Source organism: Taudactylus pleione, unplaced genomic scaffold, assembly GCF_031769625.1.
Source record: "Taudactylus pleione unplaced genomic scaffold, aTauple2 ptg000711l, whole genome shotgun sequence".
NCBI classification, from domain to species: domain Eukaryota; kingdom Metazoa; phylum Chordata; class Amphibia; order Anura; family Myobatrachidae; genus Taudactylus; species Taudactylus pleione.
In genome coordinates this window covers 12,841,841-12,859,311 of record NW_028285113.1, presented here as the reverse complement: position 1 = coordinate 12,859,311, position 17,471 = coordinate 12,841,841, and the positions used below count along the sequence as shown (strand labels likewise).

The window sequence follows — 17,471 nt, the reverse complement described above, 5'->3', positions numbered from 1 at the left end:
GCCCACGAGGGACCCACAGAGCAAGTAGAATAATGTAGCTGGCACAGGAAAGCCAGTCTGCGCATAAGCCTGTGAGATAGTCATGCAAATCCATCTGGCCAGAGTCAGTTTGTTAGCTGGCCATCCCTTCCTATGGAATCCGTATAGGATGAAAAGGGAGTCTGATCTACGGTCCACGTAGATCTTCAGAGCACGGACCACATCCAAGGAAGCCTCCCCTGTCAAGAGGTCTGGTAATGTTAAGGCCGGAACCACAATTTCCTCATTAATATGGAAACGAGAAACCACTTTGGGAAGGAAACCGCGTTCTAAGAACAGCCCTGTCCTGATGAAAGACTAAAAAGAGGGAACGACAGGAAAGCGCCCCTAAAATCCGAGACCCGACAGACAGATGCTATAGCCTGAAGAAACAGTCTTCACAGTGAGCCATTTGACATCCACTCATTCCAAGGGTTCGAATGGAGGTTCCTGAAGTGCGTGGATCACCACTGACAAATCCCACGGAGCCACAGGAGGGACAAAGGGAGGTTGTATATGTAGCACACCCTGCATGAAGGTGTGAACATCTGGTAGAGGAGCAATTAGTCACTAATACCAGATAGAGCAGAGATGTGCACTTTCAGAGAAGCTAGGCGGAGGCCAAGATCCAATCCAGCCTGAAGTAAGGCAAGTATTTGAGAAACCTTAAAAAACCGAGGGTCATAGTTTCTAGGGGCACACCGCTGGAAATATGTATACTAAACCCGGTAATAAATCCTGGCAGAGGCCGGTTTATGAGCACTGATCATGGTCTGGACCACAGAGCCAGAAAATCCCTTAAACTTTAAAAGGGATGTCTCAAGAGCCAAGCCGTTAAAGACAGCGGGCCAGGTCCAGATGTAGACAGGGACCGGGAGACAACAGGTCTAGTCATACAGGAAGTTTTAGAGGAACGTCTATGGAGAAACTTTGTAGGTCGTTGTACCAATGGCGTCTGGGCCAAGCTGGACCTATCAACAGGACTGTGCCCCCTTCCTGCTTGAACTTCCAAAGAACTTGAGGAAGAAGGGATATTGGAGAGAAGAGGTACGCCAAATGGAAGACCATTTCACAGATAATGCGTCCACGAAGGCCGCGTTGGGGTCCTTTGTCCAGACTCCATACACTGGAAGTTTGTGATTGTGTCTCGGGGCCATTAGATCCACATCTGGTAGACCCCATCTGTCCACCAGAAGCTGAAAGACTTCTGGATGTTGAGACCACTCTCCGGCATGCATGTCGTGACGGCTTAGGAAATCGGCTTCCCTATTGAGAATTCCTGGGATGAACACTGGGGATATAGCTGGGAGATGGCGTTTGGATCATCTGAGAATGTGGGACACTTCTGCCATTGTTGCTCGACTTCAAGTGCCTTCCTGTTGATTGAGGTAGGCCACTGCCGTGGCGTTGTCGTACTGTACTTGTACTGGCCTGCTCTGAAGGACATCCTGAGACAGAGTGAGAGCTCTGTAGATGGCTCGGAGTTCTAGGACGTTGATTGGTAAGACTACCTCGGTCTGAGTCCAGCGGCCCTGGAAGGAGTGCTGGCCAGTCACAGCGCCCCACCCATGGAAGCTTGCATCCGTGGTTAAGATTACCCAGTTCAGGATCCAAAAGGGGCATCCCTTGTCCAAGTGGGATATCTGTAGCCACCAGTCCAGAGACAGACGAACCTCTAGGGGATAGATTCATCAACTGTGATCTGAGCAAATGAGGCAGCCCGTACCACCAGGAGAGGATCAGGTGTTGTAGGTGCCTGAAGTGAAACTGAGCGAACTCCACCATGTCGAAGGTGGACACCATGGATCCCAGGTTCTGCATTGCAGAGTGAATGGACACTCTGTGACTGTGTAGTAGTCTACGCACCTTGTGCTGTAATACAGAGATTTTTTTCTCCTGTTAGGTAGATTCTCCGGACTGGAGAGTCCCCAGATGTACCATTGTTTGAGAAGGTGTCAAGGAAGACTTTTTCCAGTTGATCAGCCAACCATGCATTTGTAGAAAGGCAATGGTTATCTGTAGATGGCGGTGAAGCACTTCTGGGGAGCTCTCCAACAGCAAGAGGCTGTCTAAATATGGGAGCAGTCCGATTCCCCGACGACGAAGATATACCATAACTGCCATGATCTTGGTAAAGACCCGAGGAGCCATTGAAAGGCCAAAGGGCAGAGCCTGAAATTGGTAATGTTGCTGTAGTATAGCAAACCGGAGATATTGTTGATGAGAGGGCGCTATAGATACATGTAGGTAAGCGTCCTGAATGTCCAGTGACACCATAAAGTCCCCAGGCACCATAGCCAGAAAAATAGAGTGGAGGGTTTCCATACAAAACCTGGGCACCCTGATAAACTTGTTCAGAGACTTGAGGTTTAGAATAGTGCGATGAGACCCGTTGGGCTTCTAAACTAAGAAAAAGGTAGAATAATAGCCCGCCCCTCGCTGTGCGGAGATCAGAATGATTACTCTCGAGAGTAATATGGACTGAATGGCTTTTTGTATCAGCAGGGCATTGCCTAGGTCTGCTGGAGGGCCTGTGCAAAAGAACTGCTGGAAGGATAGGGCAGGAAGGATAGGGCACATCCGTGAGAGACAACTTCTCTTACCCAAGCATCTTTTCTGGTCTGACGCCAGCACTGAATTGAAGCAGTCGGCCTCTCACCCTGGGAGCAGCCCTGTCAGAATGAGGGCTTGTCCTCAGATTTGGTAGGTGGACGTCTAGTGGCCCAGGTCTGCTTGGTCCTAGACTTGGAAGCCTTTAGTTGATGCCTGATGCCTTGAAAATACTGGCTTTTTCTTTTTCCTTGAGGAAGAAAGGACCGAAAAGATGACGTCCGAGACTTCGCACTAATGTGAGATATTTAAGACAGCCTGTTACCTCGAGGCATCAGAGGGAAATGACTTCCAGCCCAACTCTCAATGGCCTTTGCCACCCAGGCCGTAGCCCTAGCAGGGCGAGTAATAGCTCCTGTAAGAGAGTATATAGACTTTAGACAAGCCTAAATCCTTCTATCCATAGTCTCCTTTAAGGAGGTTGCAGTATGGATATGTAAGGTAGCATTTTTGACCAAACATGTCACGTGGGAATCCACTGCTGGGGGAACTTCCCATTTAGTGCCATTAGTAGCGGGAAGAGGATAAAAGGAGCTTAAATGCTTAGGCAGCTGAAATCTTTTAGTAGGCATAGTCCACGCCTCACTCATATGATCAAATAGCTGATCGGAATGGGGGAATTCTGGAAAAATCACATTTTGTCGCTTAAAAGCTGGCTGCTTTGTCTTAAGGACAGGTTCTGTTTTATCTATTTGAAGAATAGATTTTACAGCTTTTACAAGTGCAGGTATATTCAATTTAGAAGGGGGCTCCTCATCTCCTGAATGGGAGTCAGAGTGAGAGAAGTCTGCATCTTCTGCCTCCCCAGATGATAAATTAGAATCTAATAGCTGGGTCGACTGGGAAGATGCACAGCATGCTAAGTAGATCTACTAGTTAAGGCCACTTTTTTTGCAGCATTTGCTGAATAGCTGTAGAGGTCTCTGCCAGACTGTGCACTGAAGTAGAAAGCACCTCTACCCATGGGGGGAGGCAAAGGACTTGCAGGGAGTACCTGTTGTGGCCATCCCACAGGGCAGTGTTTCCCCACCTCGGTCCTCAAGGCACACTAACAGTCAAGGTTTTAGTGATAGCCAGGGTTGAGCACAGATGGTTAAATCAAAATAACTGAGTACTAATTAAGACTCCTGTGCTCAAGTATGGCTATCCTCAAAACCTGGCCTGTTAGTGTGCCTTGAGGACCGTGGTTGGGAACCCCTGCCATAAGGGGAGCTACTAAAGGCCAGTACCTGTGAAAAGGTAGCCCAGGGTGGGTCTGGAGGAGAGGATATCGGGGCTGATGGGCCCGGGGCAGTATAACAAGATGCACACAGACCATCCTGAATGATGTCCTATGAAGTTAAGCCTGCTGAGCAGGACTTATAAGATACCAGAGTGGGGGGAAGCGGGCTGCTTGTCATTCTTGCCTTTGCAAGAATGTGACGGCCTTCACAAATACATGGAGATGTGAGGTACAATGAAGCCCTTATACTTCAGTATGCCAGGGTTATATCGGAAGAAAGGGAATGGTATAAGCGTAAAGTCACTTTAATCACCGTGTCCCCTGGCCCTACAAAATGCCCTACGCCAGTAGTATATATGCCCTGGTGGGTCTAGTGGAGTCCTGGATGAACCGTTGTCCACGTCAGCGCCTCCGGTCTGTCTCCCAAGAACGGAGGTAAGACTGCACATGCATGCGGATCCCCACAAGCAGGGTTCCGCCTTACCTGTCCCCTCGTTCCTGCCTGCAGTCTGGGGTCTAGGGTGCTAGATCCCCCACAGAGCGGTGCGAATAGGACGCAAAGCTGCTGACACTGTAACGTAGCATTTTGCATGCAGATACACCTGCAGTTGCACACAGAATATAGGGATGCCGCATACAATTTTAATCAGCAGAAGCTGTGTGCGTGTCCTATTCCCATCGCTGTGTGAATAAGACACATTTGAAGGTAAAAAGTTGCACAAAAAGACGCTCACTGCTACCGAGACACATGGTGCGACTAGAAGGGCTGTTTAAAGCACAAGGAGGCTAGATGTATGAGGACACATCTGTATCTTCCAAATGCTGTGGTAATTCCGGGAAAATTCTGGTTCCCAGGCCATAATCATGGTCCAGATGACCTGATCAGAACTTTGATATAGGGCCTGATTCAGAGATGGAGGCAATGTCGACAATGGAGCAATAGTTTGAGACTGCGCTTGCATCATAGCGATGAGTTGTAGAGGTAGAAGCCCACAAGCAAGTTTTAGTTTACACTTGTGTCTGCCCCTGGAACAGCGCCCTCTACGCCCTATTGTCTACCAGTGTCCTGCAGATAGGCTGTTAGAGAAAAGTACTTAAAAGAACCTGTGTTGTCTTAGGTAAATAAAGTGACAAACTGCCAATTGGCCTGTGTGCCCCAATCACTCATGTCGTACACGCCTGTCTTCTTAACATAAGCACTTGACTTTTTAATACAAGTAATTTATGTGTCTACAGCCTGCTTATGGTTACCTCCAGTGACGTGCAGTGAGGTCAATGGCTGTGGAGGCATACATGGAGATGGGTCTGAGTGCTGGGAGCCTATCTCACCCCCTACTCACTGTAACTCTCCCCTCACTACACGAAGCTTCAGAGTCCATTGATTCTCCTACGTGCATCACTGTGTCTTCTCTTGCTGCTGAGCTCCAATCTCTAAACACTCCAGTGAACTTCCACATGACACATCCAAGGTGTCCATCATACTCAGAAGCATGTCTCTATTAGCTCTCGTTCTGTGCAGCTTACTGCCTGTGGTGTGGCCCCACCCGCAGCTCTGCAAGCAGTGTCTCACTATACAGAAGTGAGGATGAGCTGTTTGCTGCCTCATCTCTCATCTCACTGCAGCCATGGGGAGCTCCACAAAGCTGGTGAGTGTTAAGTATAAAAATGATTAACTACCCTGACTGCATGTCCCTGGTTACCTCTTTCTGACCGTAAGTGTTTGGCGCAGAACCAGTAGGCGATTATACAACATATATTAAAATGTAGATCTAGTGGGGATCTCACCCTGGGACATTGTACTGGATCTTACTAGTAGCTGCTTGAACAGTTCCAAAGTCACAAGAGAGGAACCCACAACAGACTTTGAGTTAGCCTGGAACCTTGTTTAGGGTGAAACTCAATATTCAGTGGTACTATACTACATATGAGCACACAATCAATATACAGCACATCCTAAAAGCCCAACAACAAGCATGCACACAATACAGCAGCACACGATCTACTGATAATATAATATGATAATATAATAATGACTATACAATTGACAGTTTTTACTCACCACTCTAAATGACTTCCAAAATAAGTCATAGCAGCACTAGAGTCCTTCATTGTGAGGCTCACAATAGCTTTCTGCAAAGCAGGGTGGGAAAAGTACCTGTGAACAAAAACACAAGTGAGTTGGTTCTGCGATCCTTAATTTCCAAACAAGTGGGATTTATATTCTAACTGATTTTAATTCACTTAAATGTTACCACTGATAAAATCAGCGTTATGGTAAAACTTACCTTTGTTAATTCTCTTTCTTCGAAGTCCATAGGGTCCACAGAGAGACCTTGGGGTGTAGGTGGTGGTTGAGGAACGGGCACCACACAGTTAAAGCTTTCAGCTCTCAGGATGCACTGGTCCCCACCCCCGAGCCAGAGGCACCTCAGTTCGTGACAAGCCAAATGCCGGAAGAGGAGAAGAGAGAAGGAAGACTGGTACACACAAGAACCACATTCTCACGTAGAAGGAGACGGGAAACCAGTGACCAGACACATAGCCCATATGAAGCCAGGTGTTTAGGACGGGTGCCCTGTGGACCCTATGGACTTCGAAGAAAGAGAGTTAACAAAGGTAAGTTTTACCATAACTCTCATTTTCTTCTTCTTCAGGGTCCAATAGGGCTCCACAGGAAGACCTTGGGGATGTCCCAAAGCAGTCATTTAAGAGTGGAGACGCTACTGATCTGAGAGGAGAATACGGCGCCCAAATGAAGCATCCTGAAAGGCAAATGTATCAAAGGCATAAAACCTCAGATATGTATGGACAGAGGACTTGCAAAGCTGTTCATGTCTGTTTGTTGGCTGGCCATCCCTTCTTGTGAAATCCATAGAGCACAAATAAGGAGTCTGATCTCCAAAGGGAACTGATACAGTCCACGTATATACTGAGGGCACGGACCACATCCAAAAGGAAGCCTCACCTGCTGATAGGTCTGGTGATTGAAAGACCGGGACTACAATTTCCTCATTAATGTGTAAACTACTAACTACTTTAGGAAGGAAACCAGAGTGAATCCAAAGCACAGCCCTGTCCTGATGGAATATCAGAAATGGGGAGCGACAGGAGAGCGCCCCTGAATCGGACACCCTTCTATCGGACGCCATAGCCAGAAGAGAAAGAGAGTCTTCGCTGTGAGCCACTTGAGTTTCACAGAATCCAGGGGTTCAAACGGAGGACCCTGGAGGGCATGAAGCACTACTGTTAAAATCCATGGATCCACTGGAGGGACAAAGGGAGGTTGTATACAGAGGACACCCTGGAGGAAGGTGTGGACATATGGAAGTGGAGCAAGTCTACGCTGGAACCAAATGGATAGAGCAGAGACATGCACTTTCAGTGAGACCAGGCAGAGTCCAAGGTCCAATCCAGCTTGAAGCAAGGCCAGAACTCTCGAGATCCTAAACACTTGGGGGTCGTAGCTTCTGGTACGACACCACTGGAAATATGTATGCCACACTCTGTGGTAGATCCGAGCAGAGGCTGGCTTATGCGCTCTGAGCATAGTTTTGACTACAGAGGTAGAGAATCCTTCGGACCTCAGGAGGGATGTTTCAAGAGCCACGCCATCAAAGACAGACGATCCAGGTCCGATATAAGCAAGGACCCTGAGACAACAGGTCCGGTTGTTGAGGCAGCAGGAACATAGTGTCGATGGAAAGACTCTGAAGATCTGAGTACCAATGATGTCTGGCCAAGCTGGAGCCACCAGCAGGACAGTGCCTCCGGTCTTGTTTGAACTTCCGAAGAACTTGAAGAATTGAGACTGGAGGGAATAAGTACGCAAACTGGAAGGTCCACATCACTGATAATGCATCTTCATGGGTTGCCTCGGCATCTCTTGTTCTGGACCTGTACACTGGCAGTTTGTGATTGTGTCGGGAGGCCATGAGGTCCACCTCTGGGAGGCCCCATCTGCTGACTAGGAAATGAAAAACCTCTTGGTGAAGAGACCATTCCCCAGGATGCACATCGTGACGGCTGAGGAAGTCTGCTTGGAACTACCGGAATGAACACCGCAGAGATGGCCGGGAGGTGACCCTCGGCCCATATCAGAATGCATGACTTTTGTCATTGCTGCCCGACTTTGAGTGCCTCCTTGATGGTTGATGTAAGCCACTGTTGTGGCATTGTCGGACTGTACCTGTACGGGTTTTCCGTGAAGTATGTTCTGGGCCAGTATGAGGACCCTGTAGACAGCTCGAAGTTCCAATATGTTACTTGGCAGGGTTGATTAGATCGATGTCCAGCGACCCTAAACAGAGTGTGGACCGGTCACTGCGCCCCAGCCTCGGAGACTGGCGTCCGTTGTTAGGAGTACTCAGTCCGGGATCCAAAAGGGACAACCCTTGGTTAGATGAGATGTCTGTAGCCACCAAGAGAGGGACAGACGCACCTCCGGAGAGAGTACCATTGTCTGAGCTTTGATCCGATGCTGTAACCCATTCCACCTGGAGAGGATCAGCCTTTGCAAAGGCTTGGAATGGAACTGCGCATACTCCACCTTGTCGAAAGTGGTCACCATGGATCCTAGAACCTGCATCGCTCAGTGGATCGACACCCGGTGACTGTGGAGACATCTGCGCACTCGTAGTTGAGGTGTGGAGATCTTGTCTGATGCCAGAAAGATTCTCTTATCCTGAGAGTCCAGCAGGGCTCCCAGATGAATCATTCTCTGTGAGGGATTCAGGGAGGATTTTTTCCAGTTGATTAACCATCTGTGCTTGTGAAGGAAAGCAATGGTTAGCCATAGATGGCAGTGAAGCACTTCTGGGGATCCTAATAAGTGCAGGTGGTTGTCCCGATATGGTAACAGTCGGACACCTTGACCACGCAGGCGGGCCGCCCCGATAGCCATCATTTTGATAAACACCCGTGGAGCTGTGGATAGTCCAAAGGGCAGAGCCTGAAAATGGAGTATAACAAACTGGAGATATCGCTGATGTGAGGGCGCTATAGGTACATGTAGGTACGCGTCCTGAATATCCAGAGATACCATAAAGTCCCAAGACTCCATAGCTAGGAAGATAGGGCGTAGGGTTTCCATCCTGAACCTGTGTACCCTGAGGGATTTGTTCAGGGATTTGAGGTTTAGGATAGGCCGATGAGACCCATTCGGCTTTTGAACCAGAAAGAGATTAGAATAGTAACCGGTCCCCCCGCTGAGATAGCGGGACTGGCACAATTACCCCTGCTTGTATAGCTTTCTGGATTTGTAAGGCCTTGCTTGGGTCGAAGAGCCTGTGTAGAAAACTGTTGGGGTGGCCGTCAAAGAAATGAGAGGGCGTACCCGTGAGAGACCACTTCTCTTACCCAAGCATCCGTGGTGGTTTGACACCAGCACTGGGCAAACTGAAGAAGTCGGCCTCCCACTCTGGGATCCCCCAGAAGGAGGCCCGTCCTATCAGGCCTAGGGCTTATCCTCGGATTTTGAAGCAGGGCGTCTGTTGGTCCAGGCCTGCTTGGTCCTGGGCTTGGCGGCCCTAGTGGAAACCGAATGCCTAGGAAAGGACTGACCTTTAGGTTTTCCTTGAGGACGAAAGGACCTAAAAGATGTAGTCCGAAGCTTTGCAGTAGTAGTTGCTGAGGGCAGAAATGCAGTTTTTGATGCCACCAATGTGGTTAGAATCTTGTCAAGGTCTGAGCCAAACAAAATCTCCCCGTTGTAGGGTAACACTTCTAGGCCTTTCTTGGAATCCGCATCTGTCTTCCATTGAGTGTAGCCACAGGGTACGGCAGGCAGACACCGCCTTGGCCGAGACTCTGGAGGTTAGGATACTGGCATCCAATGTTGCTTCTCCAATATAGGAAGCTGCATCTCGTATATGTGAGCAATGAAAGACATCTGATCCCTATAAGCATCTGAGGGAAAAGAGTCTTCAAGTGCATCAGCCCAGCTCTCTATAGCTTTAGCCACCCATGCAATAGCCATAGTCGGACGGGCAACAGCCCCTGAAAGAGAGTATATCGATTTAAGGCGAGATCCAACCTATCTATCCGTAGGGTCCTTCAAAGAGGATACCGTAGGGATAGGCAATGTAGCGCTTTTAATTAAATGCTTAACATGCGAATCCACCGCAGGGGATTGGTTGCAATGGGCAACATCTCCACTTATACAAACCGACACTTTAGTAAATATACCCCTTACAGTATAATAACACAACTTGAAACACATTGCAGAAAAACAAATGCAAGCATATATTAACTCCTGGTTGGACTTGTGTTCAAGTGCTTCCACTTAAAATAACATGCATTCTGTAACGATGGTATACCAGATATATACTGACCTATTTATGAGTGGGGCATGCTCGTTTATGTCCTCCATCTCATCATCCTGATGACCGAAAAGTAGCCACTTAATTATCTCTTCTTTCAACCATCTTTTGCCCCCATTGGTCTCATGCACAGGTTGTTCCATGCCTGAAGTGAGATGGTCCGGGACAGCGCAGGAGGTGAGAGCCAGAGATAAGCAGTGGACTGTGGAGCTGTAAGCAAGTATGAACACCATTGTCACATGCTCAGATATTACCCTATACCAGTCATAGACAATCGTGTGTCACATCACAGGAAATTTGAAACATTGTGACTGATTCAGCAAGGAACGCAACTGCTAATACACACGCAATCGGCCGATTGTTGCCACTGGGCTACGCAGACCCATCGCAGAGTGATTGACATGAAGTGCCGTTTGTGGGAGGTGACGGGGGGTGTGGGGTGGGGGGGGTCGGGGACATGCATGCTTACCAGTGTGTTTGAACGCCGTTGCAAAGGAGTGCATAAACTATCCACTGCGGTGCCCTACGCAGCCTGAGGCCTGATAGCGTGTGCTGAAGTTAACAATTTCTGAGTAAGGTCAGAGCTTGTGCAAGTGTGCATGAGGCTGCGATGGTACACGATTGTACCAATGTTTTCACAGTCTTGCTGAACATTACGGATGTGTGTAAGGTAAAGTGGGCCTCCTTGTGCAGTGCTACAGCGGCATTGCGATCGAAATTAATTAGCATACTATCGCAGTTGAACTGCGTGCATAATCGCTATTGCATTCATTCGCAGTTGCGATCCCTAATGAATCAGGCCCACTCTTCCTATTGGCAAATGTACTGTGGGAAATATTAATAACTTTAATTTAAAAAAAAATATGTAATCCTATCATGGTTTCTATTCAAAACGTGCATAGATGTCACCACATATTCCGTGTTATAATTCTGGGCCCCTCTCATTGCTTGTATTGGTCAGTGAATGACCCAGTAAGGTTCACTTCCAGCTGTCAGTGTAGCTGTTATACTATATACGGGAGTAAAGAGTGACCGTATCATTCACTCACCATCACCTCCCTCTGCAGAATCAGAGAAGTGACAGTAGGGGACTAGATTATAGAAGCTAGAACTTGTGCTGCCTATAACAGTGGCATGGGCTCTGGTGGTGAAATGGGCCAGGCATTGCTCACTGTGTAACCTACCTGGATGGTTTTCCACAAGAACCAGAGAAGACCTTCCAGAAATCTCTGTCTGCTGGCACTAGATCCCCTTGTAAGATGACACCTAACAAAGCAAAGCTCTCGGCCTCGGTTTGTGGAGAGCTAATGCTGCGTAACGTAACAGCCCAGATCTTTGTCCACAGCTTTTGCAGATCTGATTTTGGAGTTATCGTCACGTCTGTTCTTTCCCTCTGGCAAACGGCAACCTCCTTCAAACATGTGAGCACAAAGGTGGCCCTCTCCCCTCGCCTCTGCTGGGCCTGAAGCTGGTGAAGAACAGTCAGTAACGGCATCAGTTCACCATTTGGCAGGCTGGTTGGGTGTCGTGCTATCAAACAAGCAACAATTTGTAACCTTGAATTAAACACAGTCAAGAGCATTAGAAAACAATAATATTTTTTTTAAATAGTTAATACTGTAAAACATATGGTAATAAAAAAAGAAATTCCAACAATATGACTGTAAAATAGCATTCATAATTTCAGAAATGTTTAATGCTAAATGCCCAAGAAGATTACAAGATAGGATGTAAACCAAAAGCACTGAATAGTTTTGTACATAGATGTTGTCATGATTTCTTTTCATCTATTATTTAGTTTTCCATAGCAAGAGGCAAACAGGATCTTGCATGTCCTACATCAAGCCTTAAACACCTGCCCTACATATCGCCTAGCCACCTGGGACGTCATTTACTTTTTTTTTTTTTGAAAAACAATTTTATTGTATTCAGAAAATGCCAACATTATAAGAAAGTGTAAAACTTTGTATTAAATGCAAAATATCATTAAAACTACATTGTATTTACAACAATAACGGTGAATACATTTTTGTTTTATATAGAAAAAGAAAGAAAAAAATAAAGAAAAAAGGGATAGAAATCAGATAAAATAATATAACAAAAGAAAAAAAAAAGTTGCCAATCAGTTATTAAAAATCACATCGGATACAGTTTTAGGAAACCTAAAAATAAAAGTGGTATGTCTTATCAAGCAGTTATATCTGTGAGACGCCTAAGTAATGCCCAAGTGGTATCCTCAAATACTTTCATAATTTTATTAGAAGTTTCCGTGGGTAAATAGTCTAGATATAAAGCCCATTTTACATAAAATTACTTAACTCCCTTTTCAATATCGTAGACGTCTGTCAAAATAAAGTGTGGACAGCATTTCAAACTTCAACATTTCTATTGATGGAGCTGTATTTGAGAGCCACTATTGTAGGATCAGTTTTCTAGCTAAGGTTACAAGAACTGCTAATAGTGGTAATACATATTTAGGTATTAAAATTGGAGACCAGGATGTAAAATCTGCTAATAGGAATGGTGCCCAGTTGAAAGGTAATTGTTTCCCCGTGATCTGTTGAATAATATTAAAGACTTTATACCAAAATATTCTAATCTTGGAAAACTGCCAGACATTATGAATAAAGGTTGCGGAGGAGAAAGAACATTCAGGCAGAATCAGAATGAGTTATATGGCTCCATTATGCTTGTGATAGGTAGGCTCTATTAAGAAATTTTAGATGTATGTCCTGAAGTTTAGCCGATTTTATCCATTTCAATATGGATGGAAGTTGTTTGAAAATTCTTGCAGAAAATGTAAAATCAGGAAAATCTGCTGACCAGGAGGACCACACTTAATGCCACAATTTGTCTATATCTTGGGGTAATAAATCATTATAAAGATAGCGAAGTTTAAATTTACAATTCGAAACCAACTTAAAAAAAGAGAATATATAGGAGTATGTGTAATATTATGTAGTAGGGGATCAAATGAACCAGACTTGTTTTGCTATTAATATAATGTCGGGTTTGTAAATACAGAAAAAAGTGGGAATTAGGAATATCATATAGATCTTTGAGTTGCTGAAAAGTGTAAAAATTGCCTCCATGGTCAAATACGTTCCGGATGGCTGCCAGCCTTTTTTTTCCCACAAGGAATAATGAGAAATGGTAAGTGAAGGAGCAAAATCTGTGTTTCCCCACAATGGGATAAATTTAGTGACATAAGGATTTAATTTGAAACGTTTATGTATGACGGACCAAGCTCTATATGTAACCATAAAAAATAAATTGTGTGTGATACCCCTTGGTAGTTTCGAGCGAGGTAAATGAAGCAAGGCTGTAGGGGCAAAAGGCGCAAATAATGCCTCTTCTAGTAGTCCATTAGTAAAATTAGATGGGCCGAGACACCAGTCCGAGATATACAGAAAAGCTGTGGTACATGAATAAGTAAGAATGTCAGGAAGTCCCAGCCCCCCCCCCTAATTTTGGGAAGTAGACGACCTCTAGTAATCCTAGGTTTTTTACGATTCCATAAAAAGCGTTGAAATGCTATCGTACATTTGGCAGTATCATTTTTAGAAAGAAAACAAGAGATATGGTAAGAACTTACCTTTGTTATCTCTGTTTCTACGAAGTCCATAGGGTCCACAGGGTTGACCTTGGGGTTATAGCTGGAACAGGATCCATGGGCACCACACAGTTAAGCTTTTAGCTCCCAGGATGCACTTGGGTCCTCCTCTATACCCCGCCCCCGAGCCACAGTCACCTCAGTTGGTAAGCAGCCTAGGCCGGAGGAGAATATGGAACAGAGAGAAGGAAGACTGGAACACACAAGAAACCATACTCACAGCAATAGGAGACGGAAAACCGGTGACCAGCAACACAGCCCATTTGAAGCCAGGTGCGTCAGGGCGGACGCCCTGTGGACCCTATGGACTTCGTAGAAACAGAGATAACAAAGGTAAGTTCTTACCATATCTCTTGTTTTCTACTTCAGGGTCCATAGGGGGTCCACAGGGTTGACCTTGGGGATGTCCCAAAGCAGTACAACTAAGGGCGGGGACGCTCCTGTGCTGAAAGGAGTACCCGGCGCCCAAAGGATGCATCCTGAGAGGCAAAGGTGTCAAACGCATAGAACCTCAAAAACGTTTGAATTGAAGACCAAGTGGCCGCCTTACACAGCTGAACAGCAGAAGCGCCACGTCTAGCAGCCCAAGAGGGACCCACAGAACGAGTGGAATGAACCTTAACAGAGGCTGGCACAGGTAAGCCCTCCTGTGCATAAGCCTCACAAATAACGGAACGAAGCCAACGGGCTAACGTTTGTTTGTTGGCAGGCCAACCCCTCTTGTGAAAACCAAAGAGGATAAACAAGGAATCAGACTTCCTAACCGAAGCCGTCCGGTCTACATAAATTCTAAGCGCCCGGACCACATCTAAGGAAGTCTCACCAGCTGAAAGATCAGGGGACTGAAAAGCTGGCACAACAAGTTCCTGATTAATATGGAACTTCGAGACCACTTTGGGCAAAAACTCAGGACGAGTGCGGAGCACCGCTCTGTCCTGGTGAAAAATCAGGAAAGGAGGGCGACAGGAAAGCGCCCCCAATTCAGACACCCTCCTGGCCGAAGCAATTGCCAGGAGAAAAACCGTCTTAAATGTCAGCCACTTGAGCTCCACCGCCTCAAGAGGCTCAAACGGAGGACCCTGCAGGACCCGTAGCACCACCGCCAAGTCCCAAGGAGCCACAGGAGGCACAAAGGGAGGCTGGATCCTGAGAACACCTTGGAAAAAGGTGTGAACGTCTGGTAGTATTGCAATCCGCCGTTGAAACCACACGGACAAGGCGGACACATGAACCTTCAGAGATGCAAGGCGTAAGCCGAGATCCAATCCTGACTGAAGAAATTCCAAGATCCTAGAAACTCGGAACACCTGAGGATCATAAAGTCTGGACTCACACCACTGAAAGTAAGTGTGCCACACTCTGTGATAAATCCGTGCTGAAGCAGGCTTGCGTGCCCTGAGCATCGTACCAATAACCGAACTGGAGAAGCCCCGAGACCTCAAGACGGCTGTCTCAAGAGCCACGCCGTCAAAGACAGCCGACCCAGATCCGGGTAAAGGCAGGGCCCCTGAGACAACAGGTCCCGACGTTGAGGAAGAAGGTACGGAGCGTCGATGGAGAGGCTCCTCAGATCGGAGTACCAAGGACGTCTGGGCCACGCCGGAGCTACCAGCACGAGCATGCCGCCGTCCTGCTTGAATTTCCGCAGAACCCGAGGAAGCAGGGATATCGGAGGAAACAGATACGCCAGGTGAAACGTCCATGTCACCGACAGCGCGTCCACCAGACTTGCACCTGCGTCTCTTGTCCTTGACCCGTAAACGGGCAACTTGTGATTGTGACGGGAGGCCATCAAGTCCAGCTCCGGCAGTCCCCACCTGTCCACGAGTAGCTGAAACACCTCTGGGTGAAGCGACCATTCCCCGGGATGCACGTCGTGACGGCTGAGGAAGTCCGCCTCCCAATTGAGGACTCCGGGGATGAAGACCGCCGAGATCGCTGGAATGTGACCCTCCGCCCAAGACAGGATACGAGACACCTCCGACATCGCTGCCTGACTGCGAGTTCCGCCTTGGTGATTGATATACGCCACCGTGGTGGCGTTGTCGGACTGCACCTGTACCGCCCTTCCGTGAAGAGCGGGGCCGGACGACTGCAGGGCCTTGTATACTGCCCGCAGTTCCAGGATGTTGATGGGGAGAAGTGCTTCTTCCGCTGACCAACGACCCTGAAGCGACAAAGAGCCGGTCACTGCCCCCCAACCCCGGAGACTGGCATCCGTCGTGAGCAGGACCCAGTCCGGGATCCAAAATGGGCGCCCCTCGACCAGATGAGCTGTCTGAAGCCACCAAGCCAAAGATAGCCGAACGTCAGGAGACAACACCAGCACCTGAGAGCGGATCCGGTGAGGTAACCCGTTCCATTCTGATAGAATCAGCCCCTGCAGGGGCCGGGAATGGAACTGGGCAAATTCCACCATGTCGAATGTCGACACCATGGACCCCAGAACTCTCATAGCCGAATGGACCGACAGGCGGCAACGGCTCAGGCAACTGCGTATCCGCAGCTGTAGTGAGGCGACCTTCTCCGGAGTCAGGAAGATCCTTTGCTGACGCGAATCCAGCAGGGCTCCCAAATGAACCATCCGCTGTGATGGAATCAGAGAGGACTTTTTCCAATTTATCAACCACCTGTGTGCTTGCAGGCAAGCGATCGTCAGGTGGAGATGTTGAAGCAGTACCTCCGGGGAGCTCGCCAGCAACAGGAGGTCGTCCAGGTACGGCAGCAGCCGTACATTCTGGTTCCGAAGATGTGCGGCCATGACCGCCATAATCTTCGTGAACACCCTCGGTGCCGTGGAGAGACCAAAGGGTAGCGCCCGGAACTGATAGTGGTGTTGAAGGATAGCGAACCTCAGATACCGCTGGTGTGAAGATGCTATCGGAACATGGAGGTAGGCGTCCTGGATGTCCAGGGACACCATGTAATCCCCAGGTTCCATCGCCAGAATGATGGAACGTAACGTTTCCATCCTGAACTTGGGAACTCTGAGGAATTTGTTCAGAGACTTCAAGTTGAGGATAGGGCGATGAGAACCATTGGGTTTCTGCACCAGAAACAGAGACGAATAATACCCCGTCCCTCGTTGTGATAGAGGAACGGGAACAATGACCCCTGCTTTCAGCAAGGACTCTATAGCCTCCTGAACCTGTAACGCCTTGGTCTTGTTCTGAGAAGGACTTGTGCAGAAAAACTGGTGGGGTGGTCTGTGCCGAAAAGACAGGGCGTACCCCTGGGAGACCACTTCTCGAACCCAGGCATCCGTGGTGGCATTGTGCCAGCACTGGGCAATTAGAAGAAGTCGGCCTCCCACTCTGAGGTCCCCCAGAGGGAGGCCCGTCCCATCAGGCCGCAGGTTTATCTTCCTGCTTGGAAGAAGGGCGCCGAGCACTCCAGGCTTGCTTCTTGGGTTTAGAGGCCGTCTTACTCGCAGACTGACCTTTCGCCTTACCCTGAACCCGAAAGGAACGAAAAGCCGAACTCCGAACCTTAGCAGGCAGTGCCGCCGAAGGGAGGAAGGCCGACTTGGATTTAGCCAGGGTGTCCACTATTTTGTCCAAGTCCGGACCAAATAGTAATTCCCCATTGAAAGGTAAGGCCTCCAGACCTTTCTTTGAATCAGAGTCCGCTCTCCAGGACCGCAACCATAAGGATCGGCGGGCAGACACCGCTGCAGCCGATACCCGCGAGG

At 48.0% G+C, this 17,471-nt stretch overlaps 1 protein-coding gene across 3 annotated transcripts in view; it reads right to left on the bottom strand.

Moving 5' to 3' along the window:
* Window positions 1–17,471, bottom strand: part of ATM (ATM serine/threonine kinase) — a 245,664-nt gene that overhangs the window by 167,255 nt on the left and 60,938 nt on the right. For all 3 annotated transcript variants that reach the window (XM_088456725.1, XM_088456727.1, XM_088456726.1), the window contains exons 10-12: window positions 11,352–11,723; window positions 10,180–10,377; window positions 5,910–6,005 (exon numbers count right to left, since the gene is read on the bottom strand). In XM_088456725.1, coding sequence (XP_088312851.1) covers window positions 5,910–6,005; window positions 10,180–10,377; window positions 11,352–11,723 — 666 coding nt within the window. The remainder of the gene's footprint in view (window positions 1–5,909; window positions 6,006–10,179; window positions 10,378–11,351; window positions 11,724–17,471) is intronic.